Source organism: Oncorhynchus gorbuscha, linkage group LG24, assembly GCF_021184085.1.
Source record: "Oncorhynchus gorbuscha isolate QuinsamMale2020 ecotype Even-year linkage group LG24, OgorEven_v1.0, whole genome shotgun sequence".
NCBI classification, from domain to species: Eukaryota; Metazoa; Chordata; class Actinopteri; order Salmoniformes; family Salmonidae; genus Oncorhynchus; species Oncorhynchus gorbuscha.
In genome coordinates, this window is record NC_060196.1 from 36403648 (window position 1) to 36425867 (window position 22220).

At 45.2% G+C, this 22220-nt stretch overlaps 1 protein-coding gene across 1 annotated transcript in view; it reads right to left on the reverse strand.

The window, feature by feature from the left end:
• Nucleotides 1-2458: 2458 nt before the first annotated feature.
• The window catches only part of LOC124013316 (protein FAM135B-like), a 60052-nt gene continuing 40290 nt past the window's right edge, over nucleotides 2459-22220 (reverse strand). The window contains exons 11-20 of the mRNA XM_046327586.1: nucleotides 21321-21394; nucleotides 20962-21116; nucleotides 18373-20668; nucleotides 18028-18194; nucleotides 17703-17794; nucleotides 17405-17502; nucleotides 8598-8749; nucleotides 7969-8079; nucleotides 7376-7489; nucleotides 2459-7211 (exon numbers count right to left, since the gene is read on the reverse strand). Coding sequence (XP_046183542.1) covers nucleotides 7006-7211; nucleotides 7376-7489; nucleotides 7969-8079; nucleotides 8598-8749; nucleotides 17405-17502; nucleotides 17703-17794; nucleotides 18028-18194; nucleotides 18373-20668; nucleotides 20962-21116; nucleotides 21321-21394 — 3465 coding nt within the window. The 3' untranslated portion in view covers nucleotides 2459-7005. The remainder of the gene's footprint in view (nucleotides 7212-7375; nucleotides 7490-7968; nucleotides 8080-8597; nucleotides 8750-17404; nucleotides 17503-17702; nucleotides 17795-18027; nucleotides 18195-18372; nucleotides 20669-20961; nucleotides 21117-21320; nucleotides 21395-22220) is intronic.

The window sequence follows — 22220 nt, forward strand, 5'->3', positions numbered from 1 at the left end:
TCTCTGTGCAGTGGTGTAGAACATTGTCCCCCTGTACGGTGGTGACCTGTAGAGGCCTGCCCAGGTGGACGGTACAGGACCAATCAGCAGCAGCCTCACTGAGCAGGTGGAATGACTTTCATGCCCTTTGAGTCAAATCTATTAGACATGTTCAGCTCTCTGTAAGGCTACTTGCACTTACCGACTTAGCAAACAGATGTTTGCCCTCGAAGGGAGAATAGTGGAATGTGTTGCACACTATGACTAGTTATCTGCAGTTGAAGTCGTAAGTTTACATACACCTTAGCCGAATACATTTAAACTCAGTTTTTCACAATTCCTGACATTCAATCCTAGTAAAAAAGACCCTCTTTTAGGTTAGTTAGGATCACCACTTTATTTTAAGAAGGTGAAATGTCAGAATAATAGTAAAGAGAATGATTTAGTTCAGCTTTTATTTCTTTCATCACATTCCCAGTGGGTCAGAAGTTTACATACACTCAATTAGTATTTGGTAGCATTGCCTTTAAATTGTTTAACTTGGGTCAAACGTTTCAGGTAGCCTTCCACAAGCTTCCCACAATATGTTGGCCCATTTCCTCCTGACAGAGCTGGTGTAACTGAGTCAGATTCGTAGGCCTCCTTGCTCAAACACACTTTTTCAGTTCTGCCCACAAATCTTCTATAGGATTGAGGTCAAGGCTTTGTGATGGCCATTCCAATACCTTGACTTTGTTGTCCTTAAGACATTTTGCCACAACTTTGGAAGTATGCTTGGGGTCATTGTTCAATTGGAAGACTAATTTGCGAGCAAGCTTTAAGTTTAACTGATGTCTTGAGATGTTGCTTCAATATATCCATGTAATTTCTTGTCCTCATGACAAGAAATTACCCCCACAACCTGATGCTGCCACCCCCGTGCTTCACGGTTGGGATGGTGTTCTTTGGCTTGCCTCGCCCTCAATTCCTCCAAACATAACAATGGTCATTATGGCCAAACAGTTCAATTTTTTGTTTCATCAGACCAGAGAACATTTCTCCAAAAAGTACGATCTTTGTCCCCATGTGCAGTTGCAAACCGTAGTCTGGCTTTTTTTATGGCGGTTTTGGAGCCGTGGCTTCTTCCTTGCTGAGCGGCCTTTCAGGTTATGTCGATATTGGACTCGTTTTACTGTGGATAGAGATACTTTGTACCTGTTTCCTCCAAATTTTCACAATGTCCTTTGCTGTTATTCTGAGATTGATTTGCACTTATCTCACCAAAGTACGTTCATCTCTAGGAGACAGAACATGTCTCCTTTCTGAGCGGTATGACGGCTGTGTGGTCCCATGGTGTTTATACTTGCGTACTATTGTTTGTAGAGATGAACGTGCTACCTTCAGGCGTTTGGAAATAGATCCCAAGGATGAACCAGACTTGTGGAGGTCTACCATTTTCTGAGGTCTTGACTGATTTATTTTGATTTTCCCATCATGTCAAGCAAAGAGGCACTGAGTTTGAAGGTAGGTCTTGAAATACATCCACAGGTACACCTCCAATTGACTCAAATTATGTAAATTAGCCTATGAGAAGCTTCTAAAGCCATGATATCATTTTCTGGAGTTTTCCAAGCTGTTAGTGTATGTGAACTTCAGACCCACTGGACTTGTGATACAGTGAATTAGAAGTTAAATAATCTGTCTGTAAACAATTGTTGGAAAAATGACTTGTGTCATGCACAAAGTAGATGTCCTAACCGACTTGCCAAAACTATAGTCTGTTAACACGAAGTTTGTGGTGTGATTGAAAAATTTGGTTTAATAACTCCAACCTAAGTGCATGTAATCTTCCTAATTCAACTGTACGTTACAGTAATGAAACGTGTGCTATATTGTACTGTACTGCGCAACATAATATTAGAAAGATGAGTGAGATCATAGTTTTTTATGTATTGGTAAGGTTAGTAAATATCATACAGAAAATGCATGGTTTTCAGAGGGTTCAGTTCAGGAGTATTTTGTGGGATACAGTCCTATTAAACTGCACAACCATATGGTACTAGCCTTTTTTTAGGGGGTAGATCAGCTATAATATTGAAGGTAGATTGTGACTACCATCAATGTAATTGTCTGCATAATTTCCAATCCCCCATGTTTTTTTGTAAATATATATCAAATACATATATTTTCCTTTATTATTTTCCCCTAACCCTGAAACCCTCCCCTAATTGGAGTAAACTAATGAACGACAACACTTAGGCTTCTACTTCCAACGTATACAGTACTATATTTGTTTTTACAGACAGTATATTTTACAATAGTTATCTTTTTGTTTGTTTGTTAGTCCCATCCTTCATCCTTTATGCTATAAGGCTTTGTTCTCTGATGGTTGTAGTCACCTGTACTAAGCTTAATACAGACATATTGCATTTGCAATGGGTTTCTTTAGCTGAGAACAAAGAAGGCAAGCTCCACAATTGCATAAAGAAACATACTTTTTTTTATTATAATATAATGTTGATATTGTTTATCATAATGTTCTGAAATATATGTATGTATATTTTTTACATGGGCACAAGCTACTAAGGAACACATACAGTAAGCAAACTTAGAAAAATATTAGATTAGTATTATTGGCACAGATTAAGTTCTATTATATTGTTAGCAAAAAATAAAATACTTGATTAAATAAATAAATACAATGTCACTCACAAGTCAAATGTTTTTATGGAACATTCACACCAAACAGCTGGAAATGGGTCATAATCCTCAGCAGACAGACGATGATATAATAAATAAAACCACTACACAAACATGTCACAAAGCTGCCTTGGAGCATTTTATGCAAAAGCACACATAGAGGACACACGCGCGTACACACACACACACACACACACACACGCACACACGCACACACACACACACACACACACACACACACACACACACACACACACACACACACACACACACACACACACACACACACACACACACACACACACACACACACACACACACACACACACACACACACACTACAGGAGGCTGCTGAGAGGAGGACGACAAATAATTTTAGCTGGAATGGAGTGAACGGAATGGTGCTCGATACCATACCATGCATGCCATTCCAGCCGTTACTATGAGCCCGTCCTCCCCAATTAAAGTGCCACCAACCTCCTGTGACACACACACACACACAGTGTAACAAAGGACGATTCACTCTCCCAATGACAAATAATAATCAAAGAAAAAGTCAACATATCAGGGGTTGCTTTGCTGACAGAGGTAAGTCATGTCTTCTGTAGGAAAAGATGAATGTTTTAAATCATTTGAAATGGGAAGTGTTTCTCTTCATAACAGCACCAGAACAGCAGCCCTCTCTGACTGTGTGAAGCAGGCAAGTTTTTGTCCCATCAGAATGTTTTGCTAAACCAAAGCAACATAAGGCATAAAGTCCATGTAGGCCTACAGCTACTGTATTATGTACCTTCAGGGAAAACACAGAAGCTCACAAAAAACTAGTATGACATGTCAATGAATTAAACCACACAACCTGTAAAGCATGAATATTAAAATCCCAATCCACACCTGCCCTTGGAGAGCATGAAAACTCAAATCTTTAATTCACGAAATATGTGGCCCTTTGGACAAACAGATCATGGCCCTTTGGACAAACAGATCATGGCCCTTTGGACAAACAGATCATGGCCCTTTGGACAAACAGTTCATGGGCCTTTGGACAAACAGTTCATGGTCTTTTGGACAAACAGATCATGGCCCTTTGGACAAACAGATCATGGCCCTTTGGACAAACAGATCATGGCCCTTTGGACAAACAGTTCATGGCCTTTTGGACAAACAGATCATGGCCCTTTGGACAAACAGATCATGGCCCTTTGGACAAACAGTTCATGGCCCTTTGGACAAACAGTTCATGGTCTTTTGGACAAACAGATCATGGCCCTTTGGACAAACAGATCATGGCCCTTTGGACAAACAGTTCATGGTCTTTTGGACAAACAGATCATGGTCTTTTGGACAAACAGATCATGGCCCTTTGGACAAACAGATCATGGCCCTTTGGACAAACAGATCATGGCCCTTTGGACAAACAGATCATGGCCCTTTGGACAAACAGTTCATGGCCTTTTGGACAAACAGATCGTGGCCTTTTGGACAAACAGATAGTCGCCCTTTGGACAAACAGATCATGGCCCTTTAGACAAACAGATCATGGCCCTTTTGGGGGTAAAAGCAAACAGGCAAGAGGGATGTCAGAAGGAAATTCTGCGTGAAGCCTGCTAGCTCTACTAGACTGCTGACACAGCTTCTGTAGAGGTTTCGCAACCAGCCATTCCCTCATTGTCCTGACGGGAACAATCCAGCCCCCTTTCTATTGCTGTGTGTGTGTGTGTGTGTGTGTGTGTGTGTGTGTGTGTGTGTGTGTGTGTGTGTGTGTGTGTGTGTGTGTGTGTGTGTGTGTGTGTGTGTGTGTGTGTGTGTGTGTGTGTGTGTGTGTGTGTGTGTGTGTGTGTGCGTACGCCTTAACGGAAGCCATTTAATTAAAGTCAATCCCAGTGACACTCTGCTTACCAGTCAGCACTGCAGCAAACAGAGCAGCCGCAGGAGACGACTTGGAGATGTCACCTTTTGCACTGCAAGGACACTAGGAAAGGGCTTTAATGACAGTGACAGCAGAGCACCAGGAGATGGGACATTACAATAGGAGACGAGTAAGGTCAAGCTTTGTCGCTTGCCGCTAGCTGCATGGGCACATCTTTGAAAGCTGACCCGCGAGCGGAGAACGGAGTATGTACAATATCAATTGAAACAGCCATACACGAAGGACAATGTTGGAGTGCAAGGACTTCGTCAAGCAAGTGTATCTGTAGGTCTACTTGCTGTAAACGTCCAGCATAAAGTGTACTTGTCAGTCAAACCAGTGCAAAGAATAACTACAGGTCTGTGTCGGTATATGAAAATGTAAACATTCATTTAATCTCGATGGACAGAAGCATAGTACCTACTAGTAAGTGCCCATAGTAGAGACACTGTTCTGGGATGCAGGGTGACTCCCTCCTTATTATACTGTTCCTGGCACAGACAAGGTAGCAACATTAAAGGTTCAATGCATACAAAATCTAACTCTAAAAGCAGCGCACGTACAGTATGAGAAATCAGAGAGAGATCTATAGGTCATTTCCAAGGGATATGAGCCATAGTGATTCATACTTCAAATCTATTTCAAATATTAATCAACCAAGATAATTTACACAATGGACTCAGTCACAGTAATACTCATATCTCAGTAGTGTAATACTCATATCTCAGTAGTAGTAGTAGTAGTAGTAATACTCATATCTCAATAGGATCACTACAGTCGGTAGAAGGTACATAATAGCTTATGAAGGAAGTTGGGATATACCTTATTTTAAAGAACACAAAGGCATTACAAGGTTGATAAGCCTTCAACTCAACTCAGCAGTTTGATGGACACACAAATGCTTTCAACAAACATACACTTTTTTAGATATGTAATATACTGTATATAAACGTATACAAGAAATATATAGACCACCTTTTTCTGGCATTGTATGTATAGAAGGTTCACCTCTTGATTTGGCCTTCATGTTATGTGTTGAAATTGTATGATATAAAATCCACAACACACACAATGGTCATAGTCTGACAAACGTATGGATATGGTATAATTTAAAATACAGAATTTAAAATGATATATAAATAATTTTCTTAAAAAGAAACGTTTGTACAATATAACATCACCACAGTTCTATGTGGAGTTTGATACGTGTATTATAACATTTACAATTACGGAGTTAAATTCCAAACAACTATCTCCTTCGTTTTTTAAACAAATGCATACATGTACTCCTTCGTCCAGTGATTCGTAGATCCTTCGTCCAGTGATTCGTAGATCCTTCGTCCAGTGATTCGTAGATCCTTCGTCCAGTGATTCGTAGATCCTTCGTCCAGTGATTCGTAGATCCTTCGTCCAGTGATTCGTAGATCCTTCGTCCAGTGATTCGTAGATCCTTCATCCAGTGATTCGTAGATCCTTCGTCCAGTGATTCGTAGATCCTTCATCCAGTGATTCGTAGATCCTTCGTCCAGTGATTCGTAGATCCTTCGTCCAGTGATTCATTCAGACTAGCCACTTCAGGTCAGGATACATACCAAAATGAAATGTTCTTGATTTGGTAGCGCTTTGGGATGAATATTAGTTGTACATTATACTGACTACACTTTGGGATGAAGGGGTAAGGGATGAAGGGGTAAGGGATGAAGGGGTTCATAAGGCCTATACAACACCAGTATGAGCCACACGATGCACCACTTCAGTTGTTTCACTTGACATACTTGAATACGGATGTTAATATGGATGGGATGTATAGAGCTTATGACCACCTCTTTGACAACAGGGGTAACATAGGTATACATACTTTAAATATACACTGTACATAGTCATGGTGCAACCCTCTTTCTCTCACCAAATCCTCCTATCCTGTTAACCACAACAAAGAGATCTTCATATACACCTAGAGCCTCTCTGAGCCAGTTTCTCTAGAGCTACAGCTCAATTTGAAGTAGTGGTTCTACTTTTTTTAAATATTTGAGCCTCTATTTAAAGGGATACTTCAGGATTTTGTCAATTAAGCATTTTATTTACTTCCGCAGAGTCAGATGAACTAGTGGATACAATTTTTTTGTCAATGCATCCAGTATGAAGGAAGTCAGAGGTAGTTTCGCGAGCCAATGCTAACTAGAGTCAGCCCATTGACTGGAAGTCTGCTGTATCAACTAGCAGGCTAGCAGTTTCCATATACTTCCAGTCATTGCCCTAACGCTAGTTTGCAATTGTGCTCCTGCTAGTTAGCAACTTCCTTCAAACTGCACACAGAGACCTAAAAATGGAATCCACAAATTCATCTAACTCTGGGGAAATAGCTAAAGGGCTTCATTGTCGAAAATCCTGACGTATCCCTTTAAAGTAGTTTGAAGTACTATTTGAAGTAGTTTTAAGTTCTATTTGAAGTAGTTGAGCCCTGCGACCAGGAAGAACTTCTCCAAGAAGAGTTCAGAGTCGAGCACAGCGATGTGAGCGGCTCGACCAATCAGAGTGTTGGCGGTGTTGGGCAGGGCGTGGAACACATTCTGGCGAATCAGACAACAGTCCTTAGCCCCCACCAACGGCTGGAGTAGGTTGTTGATCATCTCTGTGTACACTGGACCTTGAATATGGAGACAGAAACACGCACGTCAACAGAGACAAAGGTACAGTACGTGATGACGATTTTTTACCATGCTAACCATGATTCTTAGATGTATTTGGTGGAGAATGCAAGCATCTGGTCTTTTTAATAGGAACATAGGAGCTGCAGTGAGTGGTGCTAACCTGTGGTCCTGTCTTTGAGTGCAGTCCTGCACATCTCTATCCTTGCAGAGTGGAAGGGAACATATCGGTCCTGAGGCGATGCCACCAACACCACATTCTTGAAGAACTGGAGCCCTGAGAAACCAGACAAACAGAGGGCGTAGACAGAGAGACAGAAATAGAGAGACAGAAAGTGTTTGTGGGTTATATTTCTATATTACTTGGTGCCATCATCATTGTTTGACAGCCCTCGACTGATGAGGCTGTGTTATTTCTCGTGTCTCCTGTCACTGTGCTCTTAAAAGAGTGCACTACTGGGTTTCAAATGACAGGGTTTGGATCATTTTGTCAGCCCGGCACAGCTCGAAGAATTGAAAAAAGTGTTTTTCTGGCATATGTACTTGGAGTCTTTGACAAACGGATGCTTTGTTCATCTCACACAGTGGGGGTGCTTCCCAGAACAGAGTTAGCTAGCTAGTGGAGTCTGTGTGTTAGCCAAATGACATATTGAAAGGAAAAGAGAAAGAAAAGACAAGATGAACAACATTTTAATGAATATTTGAGCTCATTGTGCTCTTACAGTGTAGTTCCTCCTACATTATAGCCGTACCTACCTGGTTTCTGACTGAGAAGATAGAGGAAGGTTTTCCGAGGATCGGTGTGATCTCTGCAGGTGAGCTGCAGCAACGATCCAGATTTCTTCAGCTTCTGCATCAGCCACAGACCTAAAACAACCACAGACGTCAGCCACAGACCTGTAACAACCACAGACATCAGCCACATACCTACATCAACCACAGACATCACCTACAGACCTAAAACAACCACAGACATCACCTAGAGATCTAAAACAACCACAGACATCAGCCACAGACCTGTAACAACCACAGACATCATCTACAGATCTAAAACAACCACAGACATCACCTACAGATCTAAAACAACCACAGACAGCCAGAGACCTGATTCAACCATCTGAATAAAAGACACACACATCCCCCATTGAAGACAACCCTGGGATGATCTCAGGGCAGAGCTAAATACAGTACAATTAATACAGACTGGTAGGAAGCTGCTGAGGAGACAAAACCAGAATCAGAAACAGTCTTTGGGGTAATACAGTATATACAGTCTGCACTGTTTCTATTCTCCATGCTAAGTCAACGATGCCCTGTTTTGCAAGGATTACAAAGACCTAAGTAAGTAGGTAAGTATGCTGACCCGACCTCCCTCCCTACCTCACCTGTGCTGACCAGCGTGCTGTTGTTGTACAGCGTTCCCAGGTGTGGTCCGGACAGAGACAGGAAGGTGTGCAACTTGACCAGGTAGCAGCGGAACCGAGGCCTTGTCAGCACCGACCGGATAATCACATTCCCCAAAGAGTGACCGATGAAACTGAGGGTCGGAAAAAGGAGACAAACAGAACCGACAAACAGAACAGAAACAAAACAGACAAACAGAACAGATCAATACATTACTCTGCTGCTGCCCAGGTCTCGTTAGACCTAAAGAATGATCAAATGAAAAGACTGCCAAGACTGACTGCACAGTTTCTTATTATAGAATAGAAACTTTGCACAGCAAGAAGTGCCTCCAATTTACTCTATCAGTATAACGTGTTCAGGACGAGGGTAGCTCATCCCAATCTAGCCCCTTGAGTTTTGTCAAGAAAATAGATCTTTATGTTTTTAACTCCATAGAGATGATTAATGTCCAAATAAGCGTCCTCCAAAGCAAGGTAACGTCTTGACGTCTTAATGGCTAAGATAGTAATTAGCTGCTTTACCCCAGTAGTCCACGGGGCGTTAGATTTCCTTAGATGTTAAGTTCTCATCTGCTAATTACAGTAGTATCACCGTCATCACAGTACTGGGCAGCATCCCTTAACACCAGCTACAAACCACCTCATCTGTTTCCTCTAACACTAAATATAGTAGAGGCGATGAGGAGAGAGACAGCTGCTACTGTGGCACTCCATGTCTTTAGTCACATTTCTCCAGAGTATAAACTATGTTGAAAAGAATGCATACTTAAATAGCACACATGGAAACTCAGATAGGAAAATTGGCATATTTAGGGCAATTATTGTACATGATGAATCACTGTACTTGATTTGGATCCATTAGTGTTCTGCTGCGGAGAGAAATATGTTTCAGTTCTTCACATCAAAGACAATGCTAAGTGGTTGAAAGTGCATGGGAATATCCCCCATTACTGGGTTATTAAAACCTTCTCTAACTCAGAGGGGGCTGGTGGGAGGAGCTATAGGAGGACGGGCTCATTGTAATGGCTGGAATGGAAGAAATAGAACGATATGAAATACATTAAACATATGGAAACCGGTTGACCCCGTTCCATTTCTTCCATTGCAGCCATTACAATGAGCCCGTACTCCTATTGCTCTTCTCACCAGCCTCCTCTGCTCGAACTGGCAATCAGTTTGATAGGGTTGAGGATTGAACTGAGATAGGGGGGTTTTCTCATTTGGGCAAAAGGCCGTACTCTGTCCTCTCCTCCATGCCCCGGATACCGATAAGTGGTCGAGGAGTGTGTCAATTCATTAGTAGGCAAACAAAAGTGTCCTCCACTTCTCGATAGCCACCTTTCATCGAGGATACTCATGCGTATCCTAAGGTGGAAGAGCTTTTAAATCTGCCACAACCCCTTTGAATCAGCTTTCATGTCAGAGGACAAAGAAACATGCACATGTTTAAAAACGACTCATTTTTTCATCTATAACATGTCTTGCACAACTAACTTCATTTGTTTGATCACTTTACACATTTATTTGGGGATCCACCCCTGTAAACATCATTTGCCTAATGACGGCCGTCTCATTTCATCCACGTTCACTTTCCTCGCAGACTCTCCTTTGACCTATTTCAGAAGGAGGCGAGAGAAGACGGAGGAGAGAGGACACATACTCCTAGTGTGCTTTCTCCTCGCCTCCTTCTCAAAACTAATTGGAGGAGTAGGAACCTCTGCCTTTCTCATACAATGGGTTTGAAGAAGGTGACGAGGAGAGAGGACGTGAGGAGGATGCAATTGAATGCAATTCCCAGTGAGTATCATAATGTTTTCATATGCTGCCATCTAGTGGCTATTGGGCTGTTTTGTTTCTCCATTGCCTCCTATTACTGTACCTGTGTCTTTATGTTATGTGGTAGTTAGAATACTGACATTAATGTTGTGTGGTAGTTAGAACGGACCTTAATGTTTTGTGAGGGTTAGGACACAGACCTTTTAATGTTGTGTGGCAGTTGGAACTGCATTAATTGTTGTGTGGTAGTTAAGGCAATGGGCCCAGTTGCATAAATTAGGGAGGCTGCGAATTTTTTCAGCTTTTTGTTAAAAATCGCACAAAATTTCAACGTCCTGCTACTCATGCCAAGAATATAGTATATGCATATGATTAGTATGTGTGGATAGAAAACACTCTGAAGTCAGTGGTTAAATCATGTCTGTGGCTATAACAGAAAGTGTTTAGGAGGCAAAATCCCAAGGAAAACTGTTCACAAAAAACACGAAAAAAATATCCCTCCGCCAGTCTCTGTATTGTCTATGGCAAGGCAAAATAGATAGCGCCCAGTTTACAATGCCTACAGCTTTCACACGTACTGGCAGTACTGGCAATTCAGTTGTAGTTTATCCTTGGTGGGATGACAAATAGGCACTTCCTGTCTTCGGGTCCACCGAAGGAAGTTATTGTCACGAATCCCGCTTCCTGAGTCTGTGTTTTCCTGTGTTTCTGTCCTGGAGTGTGTTTCCGATGTCCTGGAACGCACCCTGTCTGGTTGCCGGGCGAATTAGCTTGTTGTGGTAAACCCTGACAGAACGATCCGGCCAGTGGTAAACCCTGACAGAACGATCCGGCCAGTGATGAACCCAGCAGACCTGGACTCCGTTTGCCATACAATTACCCAGCAGGAGAAGATGTTGGGACAACACAACACGGCGCTACACGAGATAGCGGGTTCAATCCGGAACTTATCGGATAGATTAACGAGTATCCAGGATCAGCTCAGGTTGCCGGCAGATCATCCACCACCTGTTTCACCCATATCACCTGCCGATTCGGGAGCGGGTTCCTTCCGTGAGCCCAAGGTTCCGACACCGGAGAAGTACGAGGGAGATCTGGGAGGATGCCGTTCATTTCTTTTACAGTGTGGGTTAGTTTTTTATCTGCAGCCCTACTCTTACCCCACAGATAAGGCTAGGATAGCTTTTGTTATTGAGCTGCTGTGTGGTAAAGCTCTGGAATGCGCTTCAGCTGTTTGGGAACGACGGGACACATGCATGACATCATACCAGGGTTTCACGGCAGAGATGAGAAAGCTTTTTGACCATCCAGTCCGAGGTAAGGACGCAGCTAAACGTTTGTTCTCTCTTCGCCCAGGAGCTCGCAGTGTGGCAGACTTTGTGATAGAATTCAGGACATAGGCTGAGGAGAGTGGTTGGAATGAGGAATCACTACAAGCGTTTTTTTACCAGGGGTTGTTGGAGCAACTCAAGGACGAGCTGATCTCCTATCCAGAGCCTAGTGACCTAGATAGTTTGGTCACCTTAGCTATTCGGGTAGATAATAGAGTCCGAGAGAGGAGGGAGAAGCAGTGGGGTCCATCTAAACAATCTGAGACTCGGTTACCATTCGGGTCAGGAAGTGGAACAGAACGGGTTGATCATTTTCCCTCACACGGGATTAGTGGAGGAGTCCTGCCGCCAGATCCTGAACCTATGCAAGTGGGGCGGCACGGGTTAACTAAGGACGAGCGCCAACGTAGACGTGAGACCAACAGCTGCCTCTACTGTGGTAGCTCGGGACATTACATCTCCGTTTGTCCTCAGCGCCCGTTAAACTGCTCGGCTCGTTAAGTTTGGGAGGTTTGTTAGCGAGCCAGTTTCAACCTCTCAAGAGCCCTGTCAGACCTCGTTTTCCTGCTACCCTCATAAATAAGAATCAGAGTTTAGCGATTAACGCTTTCATCGATTCAGGTGCCGATGACAGCTTCATTGATGCCGACTTAGTGGAACAGCTGGGGCTTTCCAAGGAGCAATTACCGGAAGCCATTGAAGCAAACACTCTGAACGGCAGTAGTCTGGCACGGATCACTATGAGGACTGAACCGGTTAAGATGTTGATGTCGGGGAATCATTCAGAGCTTATTTCTTTTTTCATTTTGCCTTCCCCGCATGTTCCTCTGGTTCTTGGATACCCCTGGCTAAGTGAACACAATCCTTCGTTCGATTGGGTGACTGGTAAGGTAACTAGTTGGAGCATTGAGTGCCATGCTAACTGCCTCAGGACTGCCTGCTCTCATGCTGTCCCCAGTCGGGTCAGTGAGTCTGCTCCTCCTGATTTGTCCCTGGTTCCTGAAACATATCACGAGTTGGGTGAGGTGTTCAGTAAGCAGAAAGCTCAGTCACTTCCTCCCCACCGACCTTATGATTGTACAATTAAGCTGTTCCCTGGAGCTGCCTTTCCCAAGGGACGGTTATACAGTATTTCTCGACCTGAGCGGGAAGCCCTGGAGACCTACATAAAGGAGTCTCTTGCAGCAGGTCTCATTTGTCCCTCGTCATCACCCCTGGGAGCTGGATTTTTTTTTGTGAGTAAGAAGGATGGCTCTCTTTGACCGTGTATTGATTATCGGGGGTTGAATGATATTACGGTCAAGAACAGGTACCCCTTGCCCTTGATGAGCTCCGCTTTCGATTCTTTACAGGATGCTACTGTGTTTACGAAGCTTGATCTACGCAATGCGTATCATCTGGTTCGGATCAAAGAGGGGGACGAGTGGTTGACTGGATTAAATACACCTATGGGACATTTCAAGTACCAGGTGATGCCGTTTGGAATTTCCAACACTCCAGCAGTGTTCCAAAGTTTGGTGAATGACGTGCTGAGGGATATGATCGGTCTGTTTGTGTTCGTTTACCTGGATGACATCCTGATTTTCTCCAAGGAGTTTTCCAGCCACATCCAGCATGTTAAGCAGGTCCTGCAGCGGTTATTGGAGAACCGACTGTTTGTGAAGGCAGAGAAGTGTGATTTTCACGTCCACACTACATCCTTCCTCGGGTACATCATCTCCAGGGGAGATCAAGATGGACCAAGAGAAGGTTCGGGCGGTTCAGGATTGGGCCCGGCCCGGTATGATATTGCAGCTCCGGAGATTCCTGGGATTTGCGAACTTCTATCGGAGGTTTATCCGTGATTACAGCCGGGTGGCCCGCCCCTTTAACTGCTCTGACGTCTTGCACCAGAATTTTCTGTTGGACTCCTGAGGCAGACCGAGCATTTCTGAACTTGAAGAGCCGATTCACCAATGCGCCGATTCTCTCTCAACCTGACACTTCCCGTCAGTTTGTTGTTGAGGTGGACGCGTCTGATGTGGGGGTGGGCGCCATCCTGTCCCAGCGTAGCTCCACTGACGGTAAACTCCATCCCTGTGCCTTCTACTCTTGTCGTCTTTCACCAGCTGAGAGAAACTACGATGTGGGTAACCGGGAGCTTCTCGCTGTGAAGCTTGCCTTGGAGGAGTGGCGGAGCAACTGTTTCTGGTCTGGACTGACCACAAGAATCTGGCTTACGTGCAATCGGCTAAACGTCTCAACTCCCGTCAGGCCAGGTGGGCTTTGTTTTTTGGACGCTTCAATTTTTCCCTGACGTTCCGACCTGGGTCGAAGAACAGCAAAGCGGACGCCTTGTCCCGGATGTTCTCCAAGACGGATGAGAGTGGGGCCAAGACTGAGACGATTCTTCCCCAGAACCTTGTCGTGGGAGCCGTTACATGGAGGATTGAGGAGATTGTGATGGCCCTTCGGACGCAGCCCGGCCCCGGTAACGGTCCACCCGGTCGGTTGTTCGTGCCTGAGTCGGTCCGTTCTGCTGTTCTTCAGTGGTCCCACGCCAGCAAGATAGCTTGTCACCCTGGCGTTGCTCGGACTATGGCGCTACTGCGCAGACGATTTTGGTGGCCTGCCATGGGAGAAGATACCTGGAGGTTTGTTGCCGCATGTCCTGTTTATGCACAGAACAAAAGTACCAATCGGCCCAGCTCTGGGCTTCTTCACCCCCTACCTATTCCTCGGCGACCTTGGTCGCATCTGGCCCTGGATTTTGTCACGGGATTGCCCCCTTCTGTTGTGAACACGGTCATTCTGACCATTGTGGACAGATTCAGCAAGTTTGCTCATTTTGTCCCTCTCTCCAAGCTTCCATCTGCCACGGAGACGTCCGAGATCCTGGTTAGGGAGGTTTTCAGGGTCCACGGATTGCCCAGTGACATTGTTTCTGACCGTGGTCCTCAGTTTACCTCTGCTGTCTGGAGATCCTTCTGTTTGGCCATTGGAGCTACAGTCAGTCTCAATTCTGGATTTCACCCACAATCTAATGGTCAGGCGGAGAGAGCCAACCAGAAGATGGAGTCCACGCTGCGTTGTCTTGTCTCCTCTGATCCCACCTCTTGGTCATCTCAATTACCCTGGGTCGAGTATGCCCATAATACCCTTCCTTCATCTGCCACTGGGATGTCCCCCTTCCAATGCCTGTACGGATACCAACCTCCCTTGTTTCCTTCTCAGGAGAGGGATCTTTCGGTTCCTTCTGTTCAGGCCCACATTCGTCGTTGCCACCGGACCTGGCATCGGGCCAGGAAGGTCCTCCTTAGAATTTCTGACCGGTATCAGATCCAGGCGAATCGTCGCCATATTCCTGCTCCCGCTTATACCATCGGAGATAAGGTTTGGTTGGCTACACGGGATCTTCCTCTACGGACTGAGTCGAGGTGTGTTTGTGGTGGAGAGAATCATTAACCCTGTTGTGGTCCGACTCAATTTGCCGGCAACGCTTCGAGTACACCCCACCTTTCATGTCTCCTGCCTCAAGCCGGTTCTCCTCAGTCCTCTGTTGCCCCCTCCTCCTCGTCCTCCTCCTCCTCGGATGATCGGAGGTGGTCCTGCCTACAAGGTGCGCCGCATAATGGATTCCAGACGACGGGGTCGAGGTTTCCAATATCTCGTGGATTGGGAAGGATATGGTCCAGAGGAGAGGAGTTGGATTCCTCGGCGTCAGATCTTTGATGACGACCTGCTTCGTGACTTCTACCGCCTCCACCCTGGCGCTTCAGGTAGTCCGCCCTGTGGCGTTCGTCGGAGGGGGGGTACTGTCACGAATCCCGCTTCCTGAGTCTGTGTTTGCCTGTGTTTCTGTCCTGGAGTGTGTTTCCGGTGTCCTGGAACGCACCCTGTCTGGTTGCCGGGCGAATTAGCTTGTTGGGAGATCGATGTTCACCCGCACCTGTATCCCATCAGTAATCTGCACACCTGTCCTGATCATCACCTCTCCCCTTCAAAGGCTCTGACCTGACATCCATTCCCTGCCGGATCGTTAGCCATGAACAGTATGTTGTGCCCACGAACCAGCCTCCAGTTTATAGAGTTTGTTTTGTACGTCTTGCTTGCCTTTAACTTACCGCCGTTTGTTTTGTCTACAGCCATTCACCCGGAACCCATACCCCATCCCTGTCTGCTCGTCGCCAGTGTGTTGTTATCCATTGGATCTGCCTATCCACTCCCATCAACCCACCTCCGCTGCCCACTCCTCCACCCGGAACTATCTACCTCCACGTTCTCATTGATTAATAAATACTCACCATCTTTATACTCACCACTGGTCTGCTTCTGGGTCCAATTCTGGTAAACCCTGACAGTTATGAAAGGTAGAATATGGACGATGATTTCAAGACTTGCTGCTATCGAATACAGATCGCCCGTGATCAATTTGATCGATTTATTAACGTTTACTAATACCTAAAGTTGATTTACAAAAGTAGTTTGAAGTGTTTTGTCAAAGTTTATAGGCAACTTTTTTAATTAAAAAAAATGACGTTGAGTTTTGGAAATGTGCTTTTTCCTGGATCAGACGGGCTTCATAAATGGACATTTTGGGTATACATGGACGGATTTAATTTAAAAAAAGACCCAATTGTGATGTTTATGGGACATATAGGAGTGCCAACAAAGAAGCTCGTCAAAGGTAATGAATGTTTTATATTTTATTTCTGCGTTTTGTGTAGCGCCGGCTACGCTAATTATACTGTTTACATCCCCTTTGTGTATTCCGGGGGGTGCATGCTATCAGATAATAGCTTCTCATGCTTTCGCCGAAAAGCATTTTACAAATCTGACATGTTGGCTAGATTCACAACGAGTGTAGCTTTAATTGAGTACCCTGCATGTGAGTTTTAATGAAAGTTTGAGTTGTATCGAGTACTATTAGTTGGCGCTCTGAAATTTCCGCTGATTTTGATCCCTGTACAGGGACAGCAGCCGTAAAAGGATAAAACACCTTAAGTTAATTTCCCCCTCATCTCTTTCCTTAGTTTCCTTAACTTTAAATCAGTTGCACAAAACATTTTAATGTGAATTCCCCCATGAAATTAGGTGAATAAGTTAAGGGTGCCCGTGAGGTCCCTTAACAGCTTCATTCGGTATGGTTATCAATGCAAACATAATTTGTGGAGGTGGATGTTGCTTTCATCTGCCCTTGTTACCAGCTAGTGACTTAGCTAAACAACAGAAGATGCACAATCCATGGCTACAAAGGGATACGACTGAAATGGGATACATTGTTGTACAACTGAATGCATTTAACTAAACCCCTCTGGATCAGAGCTGTGCAGGCGGCTGCCATAACAGACATCCACGGCACCCCGGGAACAGTGGGTTAACTGCCTTGCTCAGGGGCAGAACGACAGATTTTTACCTATTCAGTTCGGTCCAACACTCTAACCACTAGGCCACTTGCCACTGGCAGTTAGCTGGCAGTTAGCGAGCTACTCTGTAATATAGCTTGAAGTGCTAGAAAGTAATCAAAAACAAGTTGAGAAAAAATGTACTACAAAAAATAATATGGTTATCCTGTCTTGATTGTAGAAGTTCTATTTTTCTATCTCACAAAATAAATGTGTGATAGTTACAACTGACCTTAAGGTTGTGTGGTGGTTAGGAGACTTGACCGTAATGTTGTGTAGTGGTTAGGATACTGACCTTATCCGTCCGACGGTGAGGTTGTACAGCTGAATGTGCTGGATGATCTCGTCTATTAGCCTGTCCGTCATGGTGTCAAAATCTGCAAACGTGTCAGTCTGCAGCCAAGTGAGAGGAAAACAACCAACATATTTTTACATTTATTTAACCAGGAAATCCTATAGAGATTCAAACACCTCTTTAACAAGGGTGCTCTGGTATAAAGTAGCTACAATATAAAGCATATTCACAGGATTATTGATTTACAAAAATCTATGTTTATTGTATTAATGTGCAGACAGAATATTCTGTATTTTACCTGGTTCCTCTCAGACATGAGGAAGTCCAGTCTGGACCCTGGTAAACCCAGCTCTATGAAGGTCTTCACCAGGCGAAGGTCTGCACTGTTCCCTAGGAGGACACAATAAAACAATACACCTTCAAACTGCTGGCCCCTGATCTGTATGTAAGCATAGAGGGGGGACTCAAACGATATTCTGGACTGTTCAGTTGTTTTGATTAAAGTTGCCTAGCATTGGACAACATTGTATGCTGTTTTACCATCCAGGCCATGGACATATACAATTAGGTGGATCAGGTGATTGGTTGATTTAATTGATTGCTTGATTGATTGATTGTCTCACCATCAAGGCCGTGGACACAGACAACCAGGTGTATGCCATCCTCAAACTCCTCATCCTCCTCCTCAGGGGGGAAATAGGGCAGGTCGGAGGCCAGGTGAGGGAGGTCACTGTACAGGGTTGCCTGGAACACCAGGTCTTTCATCAGATCCTCTTTGGACCTGTAGAAACTGGAAAACAGTGTGGGCAGAGGGGACAAGTGATGGTCAGAGGTGGAATCATTGTTGGAAATAACAACAGCATCATTCTGGGAAATCACACACTCACAAGGACTCATCATCAAAGAGGTCAAAGAGCAAACATCTGACTTCCGTCTCATTCAAAAACTAGAAAGACAAAACAACTCACTGCAGCATCCTCTCGTTTGTGTCGTCGTCTGGCCCCAGGGAGTTGGACGAGGATGAGGAGATGATGCCGAAGGACCCCAGGGGCTGATGGGTAATGGGGGATGCGGCTTGTCGAGTGGAGATGCCGCTAATGGACGGTGAGTCCCGGAGGACGGAGGAGAAGGGAAGACAGGTCGGAGCACAGGACACAGACATATTCACCACCTCCACCACCTTCCTGTTCATAAAGGACAGGCCTGACCCTGAGGTTGACCCCGAGCCTGACCCTGACTCCGAGCTACTGGGAATCTTAGCCGACTTGGTCTGACCGTTGAGATCCAGCTGCTCTCGCTCATTGGCCGGGAGCCCTATGAGATCATCAGACCTGGCCCTATCATTGACAGTAAGGCCTATGAGGTGGATGGGTCTCTCTGTGTGGTTAGGGATAGAGGGGATAGGCCTGGGGTCATGGAGGCTCTTCCTCTGTGAGACCACCACTAGGTCACGCAGCCCGACCCGATGGAGGCTCTGGCAGGGAGTATGATGATGATCCAGTAGGTCCTGGTCAACAAGGTCATTCAACCCAATCTGAAGGAGACTCTGACAGTCATTCCTGACTGGATTATCCTCCACATCATCCACCAGCACACCGCTGTCATGTTCACAGGGTTTTGTCTCACAGCTACAGGGGGCGAAGTCTACTTCACAGGGACCTGAGTCCACTGAGTTTGGGACACCACGGCTATCTCCTCTGTAATGTTTCTTATCCTCCATCTGACTGACTACAGCTGGATCATTCACATCATCATGGCATTCAACATACTGTTGGAACAGCAAGACTTCCGGTACTCGACTAATGCCACTTAACACTGCTTTCATGTCCTGAGTGTCTGACAGGGCCACTGGCAAAGCAGAATCATTAGATCTAAGAGTTTCTTTAAGAACATTACAACTCTCTATATGAGCTCTGGTCACATGCTGGGGTGGTGAGGGCGCAGCTACCCAGTCCAACAGACCAACCTCAGGCAGCTCTCCCTCTTGGATGTCCTCTAGAGAGGAGTAGTTTCCCCCGGATAAGGACTCCTGGTGTCTAATCAAGTCCCCAGTCATTACATGGGTGGGAGCAGTGGAGATGGAGGAGCATCCCACCTCCTGGTCCTGGTACCCGCTGGTCCCCTCGCTCTCCGTGTCTACCTCCGCCTCCGCTCCGCCCTGGTCCTCTTCTGTGTCCTCAGGGCTGGAGATCTGAGGAGCTGAGACTGACTTGGTCAGTTTACTGAGCTGTTGCTGGTACCTCTGTTCCTCGTCGTCCTCGTAGGGCAGGGACGAGATGGAGGTGAGGGAGGCCTGGATACCCATACTGCCACCCCCTCCGCCGGGCAGGCTGCCCCCACTGGCTCCACTCTCTGTCTGCAGGCCCTCCAGGGAGCTGCGGTGGGCTGGGTGTCTCCTCTCCAGGCGCTGCAGTACCATTATCTCCTCCAGAGGACGCCCTCCTCCAGTCCGGTGAGCGTCCAGGAGCCAGGCCATTGAGCTGGGCTCACTCTCGATGCCTGAGTCAGAGATGATGGAGGGGGAACGGTTCATTATCTTTGAGCCCCCCACACCCACCACCCCTCGGTAGGCCAGCTCTCTCCTCAGGTCCGTAGGTAGAGGGTGCGTGAGGGGATGATCTTTGAGTGGAGCCTGGGGGTAAGTGGTTAGACGGCTCAGAGGAACATACTTGCTGTCGTCGTCCATAGCAATGTCATTCTCTTCTACAACCAAGTCAATTCCTGTACTGATAATGTTCTGGTATCTCTGTGTGATGATGTCCTGGTGGTTCTCCAAGTCTTTCCAAGTCGTGTCTTCACGGTTAGAGGTATGTTGTGGGTCCGTACACTGTTTGTGGTTGGAGGAGATCATTAGCACTGCCTCTCCTCTGAATGGATCCACATCAGTGGGCCTGACTCTGATTATTCTCAGGCCTAAACCAGGGCTCTCCTCTGATTTATCCTCTGCCTTGGCCTGCTCCTCTGGATCCCCTGGCTGGACTGGCTCTCCCTGGTCTGGTTCTCCCTGGTCTGGGTCTGCCTTGTCCGGGTCTGATGTCTCTCCTATCTTGTCAGTAATAATGCTGGTGCTCTGCTCTCCTATGAGAGACCCGTGTGTAGACAGGTCCATGCAGTCCTCACTGTCTTTAGGTTCCTGGGTTGGTATTGCTGGTGAGCTGGTGAGCTGGTCCAGGGGAGGAGGGCTATTGTTGGCATCAGTGACAGGAGGGTCGGGGATGGCCTGCTCACTGGTGGACATAGGTGTTGGTATATATGATCCCCAATCTAGAAGGAAAGATGGATAAAAATGTTAGGTCTTACGCTAATACTAGATGTTTGAATTATGCTTATCTACACTACCTGAAAAGTAGGAATCTGAAACAGATAAAAGAGTATTGTTAGCACAAATAAAAGCAGACTCGGGCCAGGATTCAAACTAAAACAGATTAACAACCTATGCACTACTTAAAGGGGAATTCTTGTTGATCCATCAGCGATTATGATCTCTGCGAATGTAGAGGCAATTGCCTTTAAATGTACATCGCTGTTGAATGAAATCCCGGACTTAGTCAACTCACCTGTCCGTGGAGACTCTACATATCTATCTTCGAAGATGATAGGCAGGCTGTTCCAGTCTCCGTCAATGTCCAGGCATTCTACAGGTAACGGTGGCATCCTGGTCAGGTAGTTGGAGCTACGCACCTCCACAGCTATATGCCCGTGTCTGTTGATCCTTTAACCAGGAGAAAGAAGATAGAGGAAGAAGACAATGTTAAGAGGAGAAAGAAGAAGAAGTTGACTTTTTGCTATCTATCATAACGACTTGAACACATTGGACCTACATTTCCTCCATTCATAGAATGAAATCTCAGGTGAAGCATGAACATAACATTTTGTGTAAAACAGAGTGACACAACTACATCATGCCAATACTCACAGGTCCTCTTGAAATGCCAGGGATGTCTCTTTGGGGTGTTCTGTGAAGAAGTATGCCTCTGAAAACCGCCTGACCTGACACCAGCACAAAATACAAATGAGAACCACCTTCATTTTCTCACTGAGAAACCTACAGAGTTGGTACTGTATGCATGAAAGGCAAAGATTTGATCTTCAAAATTGTGTAAAAGTTAATAGTGTAAAAATGGTTCAAATATAGGTAACTCCCAAAATAAAGGAAACACTTGAGTAAATGAGCGGGACGATGCATTTTGAAAGCAGATGCTTCTACCCAGGTGGGTCCTGAGTTAACGTGACAATTTCCTTTCCTCCACGCAAACTTCAGACCATGCGTACGTACATCTTATAGTGGTTGATGTATTGTATTGCAACAGGTATTTTGTGGGGGATATGATGACAGGCTTATTGATCAAATAATCATAATAACACAATGTAGCCTATTTCCTTTAGTTGGAATGTAAAATAATTAGACATAGGAATCCATTTCCTATTTCTGTCATTTTTTAAAAACCATTGCAGAATAAATTCCCCACCTTTCGTAGCTGTGATGGGTTCAAATTACTGATGGTACCAGACGACACATCACCATGCGCATCTCTAATTTAACTGGGCCTATTTAAATAGATGGGCTATGCATTTCAAGTTTGGCTGTATGTGATCCCATGAGCAGTGCGGTTTATAGCCTACAGATCATTTTAATTAGGTGAACATCAAAACAGTTGCTCTTTTACTATGAAGAATGTACAGCGCATCCGGGAGGTATTCAGACCCTTTCCTTTTGTCCACATTTTGTTACGTTACAGCCTTATTCTAAAATGGATTCAATTGTTTATTTGTTCCTCAGCAATCAATTCCTCAACACACAATACCTAATAATGAC